Raw genomic sequence first — 14,217 nt, 5'->3', positions numbered from 1 at the left:
GGTCACACACTCCACTCACTCAGTGTGACACTTTACTCACTGCAGCTTTATTATTTTAAGCGGACACGTGCAGCTGTTTTATTTTGACATCACAGGTAATGGCACTGGTATGGACATATTTTGTATTAACTCAAATCAATTCAGACCAGCACAAGGATAATCTAAACACATGATATACAGAGCAACAGAACAGAGCTATACTAACAGTTATAACAAAGGAAGAAGGATACACTATTGTAATGAGCTGTTATGGTTATATACCTAAAAATCTACAAAATGTAACTCTATCAAATGTGAATAATGGAGCTGGTAAAAAGAAAGACAAAGAACGTGGGGAAAATGACCGTACCCACACAAAGGGAAAGTTCACAGGCTCTTGGAAAAGGGTTTTCTATCAGTGAAATACTTTACTGAGCCCTAGTGGCAGCAGGATGGAACTGCAGCTGGATACACTAACGGAGGTTCCTTTGCAAAACCAATGAACTTTTCAAAAGCAATATGTATATTTGTACTTAATGAAAGGATACTGATTAGAACATAAAATATAAAAAATGTAATGAATATAATATCCTTCAAAATAACCTGTGAGATAATATATGTACATGAACTAAATTATATGGCAATCAACCGAGTAGGTGTTGAGATATCTCCGTAATATTTGCAGCTGTCCAACAAAAAGAGCTGGCAGTGGAAAACAAGAACAATAATAATAATACAAATATATTTAAAGAAAAATAGTAAATATCAACAATGAAAATGAGAAATATAATATAATTATTTAAAATATAAATAAATAGTTGTTACAACAATAAAATAATAATAATAATAATAGAAATAAATTGTAATATCCATAGAGTTAATTATATACTGAAATGAATAATGATATTAATAATAATTGTAATAATAATATATATATTTTAACAATATGTATAATATGAATGACCCTCCCCCCTCTGCAGGATAGATTTCTGTAAGGTAATAACACAGACCTCCCCCCATCCTCACATCTCAGTGGACCCGCCCAAATATCAGGTTAAAGTTATATTTACAAACCAATGCATTAAGTCTTCAAATACTTTCCACTAGTGGCACTTTGCAGTACTGCAGTGAGTCTTTTTTTTAATAATGTGAATAAAAAGACTCTGTGTTTCATATCTAATGCAGCTGAACCAATCAGAGTAAAAGAAATAAGCTTAACGTTGATGTTGAATGTATAAATGTAAGTTTCTCTGAGATATACAATTGTTTCTAAGGCACAATCTTGGTGAAGCACATCCTATATGTGTTTAAAACAAATCTAAATGAACCAGGAAATTACAGATGTGACTGTAAAAGAATCATAGAAATATAGAACATGCATCGCCTGCTGTGTTCAGTGGGATTTGTTGACCGTGCTGTACAACGCAGCTGGGTCCTCTGCAGAGTCCTGCCCTCTGGGCCTGAGAGATAAATGATGTCATTCTTAATAATAATACTCAGGCAAAAGCAATGAGTTCATTTCAAAGTGAAGTCATTTTAATCTTGTAGTGAGTTTATGTTCCTGTGTGAGGAGCTGCTCACCTCGGGGCAGCACTCTTCAACTTGACGGCAGCGTACTCCGGGACTTCCTGTTGCTCCGTGTGTCTGAGGGGCTGAGCTGATCTCATGTTGGAGTACAGAGGTTCTGCTCGGCTGTTGGAGAAGTGGATGGTGGCATACTGAAGGTCACCCTGCTCCTCCGGCTGATCAGGTAGAGGCTGCAGGGATAAAAACACTTTCAGCTTCACATTTTTACACTCATAAGTACTTCATTTACAGAGGATTGCAGCCAGCACAGAACAGGCCAAAGCAACAGCAGCTGTGGTAATGATTAAATATCCCTGCTTCATCAACATGATGCTGTATGACAGAAAAGATTAAAGGACAAAAGGTAGGAGAACTTCTGGATGTTCTAGAAATGTTCTCACCTCTCAGAGGAGAATCAAAGAGATTGAGATCAAACTTAACTTTTGAGAAAGGATGTAAAAGAGCAGCGATTAAGAATCCCTTAAACACAATGAGACTCTCACCTCCTCCCTGTTGTCCGCTCTCTCTGCAGGTTCAGATGAATCCCTGGAAGCGCTCTTTCTTCTGCTTAGAAATACATTAGAGATGTTTTAGTTCTGACTAACAGACTAAGATTAAGATGAACAGATCTGCTCACCTGATCCACAGGAAGACAGAGAGAGAGATGACAGCCAGGAGAACAACAGGGATTGTTACAGCAGCTGGTAGCTTCCATGATGCTGAGAAACAGACCAACAGAGAACAGTTCATACAGCAGAGTTTCTCTGATGGGGGGACAAGGACCCCTAGTGATACCTTCTCAGTACCGGTGGATTATCTCTCAGCCTGAAGGCACAGGTGTTTTCCATTAGCTTCACAAAACAGACACAATGCTCACTCTGCACAGGGAATGACTGCACCCTATACTGAATCTGGAACTTCAGGGTAATTATTTCCTTGGAAAGAAAACAAAAGGACCCCTATCCTGATCCACAAAAGTTCATTGGAAAAATATTCCTTTTTCAGCCTCCTACACAGACAATGTGACTGAAACAAACCAGCTGATAGGTTTGTGGTTTAAGATGAATGCATAAAACTCACCTGTTCCACAAATCTTATGTAAGGTGGAGTTACTACGTCCTAACTTGTTCTGGGCTTCACAGGAATAACTCCCACTGTGTTCAGCTCTGAAGTCAGTGATGTTGAAGATCTGTCCTGAAGCTTTTGAAGAGTCTTCATTCTCCTTGTACCAGGTGTAGTTAGCTGCTGGGTTAGCATCACTGCTACAGGTCAGAGTCACTGAACTGCCCTCCTCTATCTCAGCAGAGGGACTCACTGACACAGAGGGGAGCTTTGGAGCATCTGGAGATTCAGAGAGACCTGTGTCATTCACATCAGGATGTTTTTAATGTTAACATGTTGTCACATTATGTATCAATGGCATGCATCTCAGCAACAAAACGTCTATAGAGACCTGTCAAGAAATAGACAGAATTTGCAGTAAATTCACTTTATTTCTATAATTATTGTAAATAAATATTCTGTACAAAAAAGGTTAAACAGTTAAAGGAACTCTGGAGCTACATGGCATGCATCCCTTACTGCTGGATCACCAGAACATCACATTGATTCTGTTTTGTACTCACACTGGACATTAATGTTTTGAGATAAAGACTTGTTGACTCCATATTGATTCTCAGACTTGCAGTAGTAGTTCCCTCTGTCCTCAGAGCTGATGGAGGTGAAATGATAACTTCCTTCCCTTCCCAGAGGCAGTGTTTGGTTCTCCTTGTACCAGGTGTAGTTAGCTGCTGGGTTAGCATCACTGCTACAGGTCAGAGTCACTGAACTGCCCTCCTCTATCTCAGCAGAGGGACTCACTGACACAGAGGGGAGCTTTGGAGCATCTGGAGATTCAGAGAGACCCGTGTCATTCACATCAGGATGTTTTTAATGTTAACATGTTGTCACATTATGTATCAATGGCATGCATCTCAGCAACAAAACGTCTATAGAGACCTGTCAAGAAATAGACAGAATTTGCAGTAAATTCACTTTATTTCTATAATTTTTGTAAATAAATATTCTGAACAAAAAAGGTTAAACAGTTAAAGGAACTCTGGAGCTACATGGCATGCATCCCTTACTGCTGGATCACCAGAACCTCACATTGATTCTGTTTTGTACTCACACTGGACATTAATGTGTTGAAATAAAGACTTGTTGACTCCATATTGATTCTCAGACTTGCAGTAGTAGATCCCTCTGTCCTCAGAGCTGATGGAGGTGAAATGATAACTTCCTTCCCTTCCCAGAGGCAGTGTTTGGTTCTCCTTGTACCAGGTGTAGTTAGCTGCTGGGTTAGCATCACTGCTACAGGTCAGAGTCACTGAACTGCCCTCCTCTATCTCAGCAGAGGGACTCACTGACACAGAGGGGAGCTTTGGAGCATCTGGAGGAGATGACGTAAATGAAAGAACATGAGGATGGATACACACATTGAAATGAGTAATAGTTGTGTGTGTGGGAGCATCTGAACATCTAGAGATGGTTTGTTCCTGGCAGCAGGCAGAGCTACAGAGAACAGGTAAGGTATGCACTGTTACAGCTACACATTTCTCTCAGTTGCTTTGTTGGATCAATCTGGGTTTTCTTCCACAGTTTGTGGAAAAAATAATTAAAGCTTCTATTAAAGGAACATCATCTCTAAGAACGTGTTGGTGTAGGAGATTTGCCTCGTGTGGTTTCATTTATAATAATTTACAGTACTGTTTAATGGCCGTCTATAAACAGTCTAAACCTCTTATATTATTCCTGACCATGAGAATCCCTCGTTGGATTGATGTTACTGAGGCTGGCTTTAACTCCACCTCATAATTCCTCCTCCTGATAATGTATTCAGCCTCTCCTTCACATTGGCAGGACTGTGGCAGGAGTGTGTTACTGCAGAGACCATTGTAAAATGCCGTAGTTGTATTTCAGCAGAAAGTCTCACTGACTCAGAGAGAAGCTTTGGAGTATCCTGAGCAGATGTTTATTAACAGGGAATATTCTAGGTTTGCTTTTAAATAGATCTTTGATTATGGGTCCTAAAACTTTTTAGAACTCCTAAAGTCATCTGAAGTCTGTCTAGAGAATTACAGCAGAGTGTGAATGTGAAGCAAGAAGGGCTGAAGAAAGTAGTTATGATCAGGGAAATATTCTCATGCAAAGACTGGACAGATTAGAGCTTTCAACAATGTTTCACTCACATTTCACATCAATGGAGATGTTTGTAGATCTCTTCCCCAGCTTGTTCTCAGCTGTACAGTAATACTGTCCAGAGTCAGAGGAGCGGATGGAGCTGAGGACAAGCTGTGGTTTCTCAATGAGCAGTTTTTGGTTCTCCTTGTACCAGGTGTATTTAGCTGCTGGGTTAGCATCACTGCTACAGGTCAGAGTCACTGAACTGCCCTCCTCTATCTCAGCAGAGGGACTCACTGACACAGAGGGGAGCTTTGGAGCATCTGGAGGAGATCATTCATCTTCAAGATTCGATTTTGTTATGACACATGATTGACTATTTTAGAATGTAAGTAATCTATAATGAAGTTCAATGAGATGTTCAATCATAGCTTCCTGCTTATGGAGACAGCCACTAAAAAGGCTTTTTTTTAAATTGTAAGCAAATATATATTTGTTATCTATTTTTCAGCAAAGTGGATCAGGAGTGAAATATTACCAACAGAGTTCAGTATAACACGCCACCAGATGATTTGATGTCAATAGAAGTCTTTGGAGTAAACTCACACATTGGAGGAGAGGGGAAGTCCTCATGTCCCCTTAAAGCACAGGAATAACTGTCTCCATTGTTCTGGTGTTCTGTATAATCAGATGTTTGTCCCTGAATTATTTCTTGGTTCTTGTACCAGATGTATGAAGGATTAGAAGAATAAGGACATCTGCTCTGACAATACAGCCTGTTTGATGGTGATGTGACCTGGAGATCTGGATTTATGAAGGAACAGGAATGTTGTTTTAGACAAACATGCATAAAAATACATTTATATAATGTACAGACATTTAGAAATAATTAACTTAACATTTAAAATGGTTACCTGTGACAGACAAAGTGACTCCTGGTGAACCCTCAAAGCCTTCTTGGTTTGTTTTGAACCTGAACCTGTACTGAGCTGAGTCGCTCTCTCTCAGGTTTCTGATTCTCAGAGTGCAGATGTTGTTTTTACAGAGAGTCTCTACACGACCTGCATACTCTGAGTCTGTTCTCAGATCTACAGGTTCACCATCTTTCTGTTTAGTAAACCAGAATGTTTTCTCTACTGTGTTAACACCACCTCTCCATCTAGATGGGTATGTGTATCTGCAGTTTATCTCCACTGTTGATCCTTTCACTGCACAGATCTCAGTAGAAGAGTAAGTCACTCCCCAGACATCCTGACCCTGAACCCCTGAAACACAGAGCACATCAGAAACTAGAATCAGAATGAAGGACTTAATTTAACAACAGTTAATAAGACAAAGTGTTTTCAAATGTCTCGTGCTGTTCATAAGTCAACACATAGTTTAAGAAGATACATTTTACACAATCATGATTTTAGAGTTATGTCTGAATTAAACCTGAAAGACTTTGAACATATAGTTTTCACTCAGTTTTTCAAAGTCAGTGCTGTCAAAGATTGAAGAGTCCTTAATATACATTAACAGAGAATAATGAGGGGTCTTATTAATTTGCATAGTGTGTGACTCTCATGTCCAGTTCCCTCTCTGTTCACTCTGTGGTCAGGTTGCTGCTGAGTTAAGTGTGAAAAACACTGAGGTGTGAGCAGCTTGAGATACAGATAAGAAAAAGAAGAAGAATGCTTTTAACTCAGAGCGGGGGAACTAGCAGGGTTTGCTGCAGAGGTCTGGCGACATAAGAGAAGTTGAGACACAGTATGAAATGACTAGTCTCAAAATGTCCTCAAAAACAGTAAAACTTAATGAAAACGACGAGCATTTTTATAACCAGGGTCATCTTAGAAATATAACAAAGACAAACAGTCATACATGAACAATATTCTCAGTTTACAGCGTGTAAAAGTTATTTGAACAAAGATATTTTATGCAAAAGACAAGTGGAATCGACGCTGACCAACACAGGAAAGATGGTTTCTGAATATCCATCACAAGTAACACTAAATAACAACTTTAAAACAAACTCTGCTGATCTACGTGTTTCAACAAATCCAACAAAATATATATCTTTAATGATATTTGGGAAGTTTCCATTTCATCCAACCCTGATCCACTTATTCCCACCTGTGAGCTGCTTTTACAAGTCCCACATTTCCCAGAATCCCCTCTGTTGATGTGCTGAATGTAAGTGTAGATGTGCAGTACCTGACACAGAGAGCAGGAAGACCACTAATCCACTCGCTGCTGCAGTTAAACTCATAGCTGCTCCTCTCATCTCTGTGAGACTATAAAACATGTCAGATTAAATAATGAACACAGGAGGTTTACAGAATCATCACATCAATAAACTGTTTCTACTTACAGTGAAGGAGGAACGATGTGTTCAAAGACGCCTTTCCTCTGTCGTCATGAGCAGAAGACGGATATCAGGCTGCTGAAAGACTAGATTTACTTCCTCTTTTGATCATTCATATGCATGATGACACAAACCACAGTAAACACCCTCTGCACAATAAAGAGTTGTTGTTTTACAAAGTATAAACTTTTCTCAAACTAAATGAACTATGGTTAAAGACCCCCTTTGCTGCGTGTATACTACTGACTCCTGAAAAAAGCCTGAAAAAGGATTAAAAATGATGAGGCTAAAACAGTTCCTCTCTGTGAGCTGTTACTCTCGGGCTTTACACTAGCAAGAACCACTACACAACCATTCTTTAGTTAAAGGTGTATTCGGATGGTGAGCACTGATGAATGTAAGGGGAAGGGGTTAAAAAGGGGGTTTTGTCTGTAAGGCTGAGGAGCTAAGGAAGTCGAGGCAGAGGGAGACTCAGCGTAGGACGCTCCGCCTTAAGCGTATTTCTGCCCCATCTCAATATGAGCTTCCAGCAGAGACACAAGTATTCACTGGATTGAATAGGAAGTGATGAGAGGAGACATCGAGAGGGATGAAGGGATGTGATGATAAAAGGCTGAAGTTATGTAGGGAGAAAAGGAGGGATCAATGGATCAAGTTGTATAGGTATTAAGAGATGTAGGGATGTAGGGAGGATGGTAAGATGGGATGAAGGTTCAGTGGAGGAAGGGATGTAGGGACACAGGGTTGATGGTGGGAGGCATAAAGGGGTATAGAGATGAAGGCTCAGGGGAGAGAGGGATGAAGGGATGTATAGGGAGGAAGGGAAGAATGGTTGAAGGGTCAGTGGAGGAAGGGATGAAGGAATGTAGGGATACAGGGTTGGTGGTGGAAGGCATTACGGGATGTAGAGACAAAGGGAAGAATGTTAGAGGTAGGGAAGGTTGGATGGGGGTATGACGGGATGAAAGGATGTAAGAAGGGAGGGATAAAAAGATATAGAGATGTAGGGAGGGAGGAATCAAATAATAATGGATAAGGGGTATTGTTAGAAAGGGATGAATGGATGAAGGGATGAGGGTAAGTATGAGGTGGGAAGGAGAATGGATGAATGGAAGGGAAAGGGAGGGGGGATTTGACAAAATCTCAGAGTTGTGTCAAAGTTATGAATACTGTGATCATATATTTGAATGTGTAGTCTGTCTGTCGTGAAGAGACAAACAAGGCCGGATGTGTTGACCGGTATCTAAGCATGTGATAGGAGATGAGTTATTAATAATAATAATAATCATTTGAATTTATATAGCACCTTTCTAGGTACCCAAGGCCGCTTTCCATGTTGTGAGGACAGACAGAAAAACAAATAAACAAACAAAAAACTAGGGCAAATACCATCATAGAAAAATAGAGTAAATAAAATAGAAAACAGAAATGGCAGCTGTGGAAGAAGAACATGGGACTGAGATGAGTTAGTGGTCAGAGGCTACAGGTGAAGACGTGAGTTTTTAGTGAGGATTTGAAGATGTCCAGGGAAGCAGCATTGCGGATCTTCTGCAGGAAGAGTGTCCCAGAGGGTGGGGGCCTCAACACTGAACGCCCTGTCACCAACGGTGCGGAGGCGAGTGCGGGGAATAGAGAGAAGGCCCGTTTCCGAGGACCGCAGACTCTGTGTAGGGGTGTAGGGATGGAGGAGGTCTGATAGGTACTGTGGAGCGAGGCCATGGAGAGACTTGTACGTGAGCAGGAGGGTTCATAAAGTTATCCGGGACTTGATCGGGAGCCAGTGAAGGTGGATGAGGGTGGGGCTGATGTGCTGCAATGGTTTGGTGCGGGTGAGAACTCTGGCGGCAGAGTTCTGGACATGCTGGAGCCTCTCCAGGGTTTTGCTGGGAACCCCGGAGAGGACCCCATTGCAGTAGTCCAATCGGGACGTGATGAAGGCGTGTATGAGTGTTGAGTTGCATCAAATACCCAGTTCTCAGTGTCCCGCTGAAATACCATCCGGCATTGATCCAGCGTTTCATCAACGGAATGGATGTCAAGAATGCTCAATAGAGGAGGCCGTTTTTCATGTTCCTTCAGCACGACTAGCACTCTGGCTTGCTCCCTTGTCATCCTTTGCTGCCTGGATGAAGTTGTTGTCTGGTCTTGGTGGAAGATGGCTCTCCAGCAAGACTCTGATCTCTATGGAATTCCAGGGAACAGCTGGCCAGGGCGATTCCCATGTTGCGACAAAAGTTTGAAATGCTTACCCTTCAGTTCCATAATGACATACAGTAACCTGTCATGGTAAAATAGAACAATCGTATGCGTCAGCTTGAAATAGAAACACTGGAAACAGAATAAAACTTAGTGAACGTCCAGTTTTTGTCAAGATACATGACACAAGGTGAACACACTAAAAGCAAACTGAGCAATGGAAAGTTTGTAACCACAGCACAGCCACAGTTCTGCGTCTCATTGGGGGAGATCTAGTTTAGATAAACTGCTGTTTGTGCTGCAGACTCTAGTGTCTGTATATCTTGACTCCATCTTTCATGTCATGATCTCGTATATTTGAATTATAGTTTGTTTGTTCACTGCTGAGATTACCTGACAGACCATTGTTTTAGATACTTACTTTAACCTTCTTTTACAAAAAGGAAGTCAGGAGTAAATAAGAGAGGTGGACTGTGGTAAAGGTTTTCTTTCCCCACAACACCCTGGTGCAAAACCAGCTGTGTATTCAAATAATGTGAAGAGGAAGTGATATTTTTAATGTGCTTTCGGTCTTCTGCTCACTCTCTAGCCCACAGAAGGACGGCAAGGTTCAAGAGAACTTCCTTTAAGTTTACTTGTGTACTTCAATCTGCTTTGTTTTATAGCCAAACGGAGACGAGAGGAGCAGCTATGAGTTTAACAGCGAGCAGATTTGTTGTCTTCCTTCTCTCTCTGCCAGGTAATGTAAATCCACGCTAACATTGAACAACATCCACCACACTTAATCTTATTCTGAATAAATGATCATGTACTTTATTTTCAGTCGACTGTTGTGCTTGTATATAATTGTAGATCCTTTGACCGTGTGTCTTTGGATTTATTCTTTATGTCTTTCTATAAATAGTTTGATGACACAAAATGCACGTTTTATGCAATTTGTTGACAGTTTTAGACTGAATCAACAAAAACGGAACAATCCAGTAGTTGGAAATATTCACATGAACCCACAGTAGATACATTTTAATAAAAACTTGTATTCTATATTCTTGTCTTATTTACTGCTGCTAATAAGTTTCTGATGTGATCTGTGTTTCAGTGGTTCAGGGTCAGGATGTCTGGGGAGTGACTTACTCTTCTACTGAGATCTGTGCAGTGAAAGGATCAACAGTGGAGATAAGATGCAGATACACATACCCATATAGATGGAGAAGTGGTGTTAACACAGTAGAGAAAACATTCTGGTTTACTAAACAGAAAGATGGTGAACCTGTAGATCTGAGAACAGACTCAGAGTATGCAGGTCGTGTTGAGACTCTCTGTGGAAACAACATCTGCACTCTGAGAATCAGAAACCTGAGAGAGAGCGACTCAGCTCAGTACAGGTTCAAGTTCAAAACAAACCAAGAAGGCTTTGAGGGTTCACCAGGAGTCACTTTGTCTGTCACAGGTAATACTTATTTTTTTATTTTAGTGTAAAATGCTGTGTATCCACGTTTTATTTAATGACATTATACAAAGCTATTGAAAAATCCAGTCAAGACTTCACCAAAATCCAATAGGAAGAGAAGTAATTGAAATTGGTAAGTGTTTGCTTTTGATACACTGTAGTAATAATAGCTGGTACGGATTTATAATTGACCTTCTGTACAAATATCTATGTAAATGACCCATGAGTCATCATTCCATGTTATTAAACTGGCAAATTAGATACACTTCATTACTGTAGACATGTCAACATTTTCTTGGGCAAGATGCATACCCTAAATAGCTCCTGTTGGCATGTTGACTGAAAGGGGTGGGATCAAACCACCAATTTGTTTACGTTTCCTAAGTAAAACCCCGGCTTCAAAACAAAGGCTTTACTGACAGTCTTGGAAATTGTGAAAGAAAACCACCGCAATGTTTTCTGATCCTCAAACATTTTGATGAATAGAAATGTTCTTGTTTTATTTTTCCTCTCAGATCCAGATCTAGTGGTCGAGAACATCGGATCAATAGTCCAACAGCATTATCCCACAAAGCTTCAGTGTGAGAGCAGATGTGTTTTACCTCATCATCCTTCCTACATCTGGTACAAGAACGGACAGTATATTTGGGCAGGAACGTCATCTTCTCTTTCAGTTTATTTGTATTCAACTGACAGCTTTGCCTGTGCCCTTAAAGGACATGAGGATTTCCCCTCTCCTTCAGAGTGTGAGTTCCCTCCACAGTCTTTCACTCACAGAATGCCATGGCTCAATGATTGCAAGTACTTTGAATCTCAATAAACTTCCCCTTTTTATATTAAGGCTTTATGTTTGGCACTGAGCTCTACAGGATCACTTCTGCTTTAAGTAGCTCAACCACCTGCTCTGTATCACAGCAGTGAGAGATGGGCTTGTTGCTCAGTTTAACAAATGTTTTATCTTTCAGGTTTTAGAGGTCAAACCTGCAAAAGAGTGACTTACAGTGAGAGAAGCATCTGTGCCCCCAAAGGATCATCAGTGGACATTTCCTGCACGTACAGCAGTTATGGAGACCATGTTAAATTCTGGTTCAGACCTGAGCGTGGCCATCAGGGGCAGAATCCCTCTCAACCTGAGGACCTTAGTGAAGACTCCCGGTATAAAGATCGTGTTCAGCTCTTTTCACCACGGAGAGGACGCTCCACTCTGAGGATCTCTGACCTGAGAGACTCAGATTCAGCTCAGTATCTCTTCACATTCAAAACTCGAATCTCTGAATGGAGGAGGGATTTACCTGGAACCACTCTGACAGTCACAGGTACTGATCAACACACACTGATAGCAGCCACAGTTTCATTAAACAAACTGCACATTTTTTACTACTTTCTCCTTAAGGTGGTAGAAGGGTTTATAACTATTGGGTTTAATCAGAATTTTGAACGTGTTTTTAACTTTTTGTTAAATAAGCTTTTGGGCTTATGAGCTTGTGAATTTACTTATTATATAGTTGTATTATTTGTTTTAATTTTGGAACCAAATAGAAATCATGAATGGCTCACAACTGAGCTCCATAATATTTAAAACAATACACACGGCAAAGTATGCTTACAATTAAAGTTAATATTAAACCATAGCAAAAGTTTTAGGGATTATCGTAGCTAACCTTCATAACCGTTTCTGGAATAAAGTTTAGGTTTAGATTTATATTTTTTATTATTGATGTCTGAAAGCATGTCACTCAAACCCTAAAGGTTGTCACATTTGATTTGTGCTGTTAATTTATAACATGGTGGCTTCATCCAAATATATGCAGCTCTGCAGGTGCAGGTGATCAAAGCAACGGTCCACCAGTCTTACACCTCTGCAGAGCTGAAGTGTCACAGCAGCTGCCGTACAGCTTGGGGTGTTTCCTACGTCTGGTTCAAGAACCGAGAGGAAATCATGAAAGAGCAAAGCTATTTATATAAAGACCGGTTTTATCCCGGGGACATCATCTCTTGTGCTCTGAAAGGACACAAGAATTACAGCTCTCCTTTGCTATGTGAGTTTATGTGTAATTAACAATCCATGTTAAATTGAACAACATTACATGGACTGCTCATTAAGGAATCAACCGCCAGTACATACATTGCACCTCACCTTTGCTTCAGAAAACTGTTTTTTTCTCCTCCAGATGCTCTGAAGTTTCTTAATGTGTCAGTAAGTTCTTTTAATGAAATCATGGAGGGCAGCACGGTGTCTCTGACCTGTGGCAGAGATGCTAACGAGGCAGCTAACTACACGTGGTACAAAAAGAGTGGAAATGAGGACAGTCAACCTCTGAAAAAAAAGCCACATCTTGTCTCAGCTCCATCCACTCCTCTGACTCTGGAGAGTATTACTGTACAGCTGAGAACGAGCTGGGGAAACGGACATCTGAAAACACCCTTATTAATGTGAAATGTGAGGGAAACACAGTTTATAAAACATTTATGTCGTGTTTAAATCAAGGATTCAAGGTTTCAAATCACCTGAAAAAGGTCTTTCTGGGTTCTCATATGCACTTCCTTTCACATTCTGCTGAGACCTTTGAGGCAAAGATGTTTCCCCAGTTGAGAGCTGGTGGCAGTGTTTTCATTAATCGTGTAAAATAATCTCCTCCAGATGCTCCAAAGCTCCCCTCTGTGTCAGCGAGTCCCTCTGCTGAGATAGAGGAGGGCAGTTCAGTGACTCTGACCTGTAGCAGTGATGCTAACCCAGCAGCTAACTACACCTGGTACAAGGAGAACCAAACACTGCCTCTGGGAAGGGAAGGAAGTTATCATTTCCCCTCCATCAGCTCTGAGGACAGAGGGATCTACTACTGCAAGTCTGAGAATCAATATGGAGTCAACAAGTCTTTATCTCAATACATTAATGTCCAGTGTGAGTACAAAACAGAATCAATGTGATGTTCTGGTGATCCAGCAGTAAGGGATGCATGCCATGTAGCTCCAGAGTTCCTTTAACTGTTTAACCTTTTTTGTACAGAATATTTATTTACAAAAATTACAGAAATAAAGTGAATTTACTGCAAATTCTGTCTATTTCTTGACAGGTCTCTATAGACGTTTTGTTCCTGAGATGCATGCCATTGATACATAATGTGACAACATGTTAACATTAAAAACATCCTGATGTGAATGACACAGATCTCTCTGAATCTCCAGATGCTCCAAGGCTCCCCTCTGTGTCAGTGAGTCCCTCTGCTGAGATAGAGGAGGGCAGTTCAGTGACTCTGACCTGTAGCAGTGATGCTAACCCAGCAGCTAACTACACCTGGTACAAGGAGAATGAAGACTCTCCAAAAGCTTCAGGACAGATCTTCACCATCACTGACTTCAGAGCTGAACACAGTGGGTGTTATTCCTGTGAAGCCCAGAACAAGTTAGGACGTAGTAACTCCACCTTATATCTGATTGTTGAACAGGTAGGTTTCATTCTACAATTATGCGGTAAAGACCGTAAAACACCCTCTTTATTAACTGTCAGTGTTTTCGTCTT

At 40.7% G+C, this 14,217-nt stretch overlaps 3 protein-coding genes across 9 annotated transcripts in view; 2 read left to right on the top strand and 1 right to left on the bottom strand.

Annotated features, from left to right (window-relative positions):
* LOC134864565 (sialic acid-binding Ig-like lectin 12) overlaps positions 1-14,217 on the top strand; it is a 59,759-nt gene that overhangs the window by 43,050 nt on the left and 2,492 nt on the right. The window lies entirely within an intron of this gene.
* LOC134864559 (B-cell receptor CD22-like) lies at positions 26-7,291 on the bottom strand. 5 transcript variants are annotated; one of them, XM_063883629.1, is made up of 12 exons: positions 7,061-7,291; positions 6,904-6,983; positions 5,622-5,972; positions 5,314-5,511; positions 4,776-5,030; positions 3,716-3,976; positions 3,171-3,431; positions 2,626-2,886; positions 2,183-2,264; positions 2,049-2,112; positions 1,561-1,736; positions 26-1,439 (listed from the first exon to the last, which is right to left on the bottom strand). In XM_063883629.1, the coding sequence occupies exons 2-12, from the start codon at positions 6,971-6,973 to the stop codon at positions 1,373-1,375; spliced, it is 2,046 nt and encodes a 681-aa protein (XP_063739699.1). In that variant the 5' UTR covers positions 6,974-6,983; positions 7,061-7,291; the 3' UTR covers positions 26-1,372. The 5 variants fall into 5 exon arrangements, with proteins under 5 accessions (XP_063739699.1, XP_063739697.1, XP_063739700.1 ...); XM_063883627.1 differs by lacking the exon at positions 7,061-7,291 and having other exon boundaries at positions 6,904-7,045; XM_063883630.1 differs by lacking the exon at positions 7,061-7,291 and having other exon boundaries at positions 1,561-1,709; positions 6,904-7,045.
* On the top strand, positions 9,844-14,215 carry LOC134865183 (B-cell receptor CD22-like; the record flags this gene model as incomplete). Its single annotated transcript, XM_063884639.1, is given in 9 exon segments — positions 9,844-9,989; positions 10,347-10,697; positions 11,213-11,443; positions 11,663-12,013; positions 12,509-12,736; positions 12,869-13,036; positions 13,039-13,137; positions 13,339-13,599; positions 13,884-14,215. Coding segments are annotated over 9 exon segments (2,070 nt in total), but the record flags the coding sequence as incomplete, so codon positions are not given.

The sequence above is a fragment of the Eleginops maclovinus genome, chromosome 5, assembly GCF_036324505.1.
Source record: "Eleginops maclovinus isolate JMC-PN-2008 ecotype Puerto Natales chromosome 5, JC_Emac_rtc_rv5, whole genome shotgun sequence".
NCBI classification, from domain to species: domain Eukaryota; kingdom Metazoa; phylum Chordata; class Actinopteri; order Perciformes; family Eleginopidae; genus Eleginops; species Eleginops maclovinus.
Note: the sequence above shows the minus strand (reverse complement) of the source record. Positions and strands in the feature narration are given on the sequence as shown.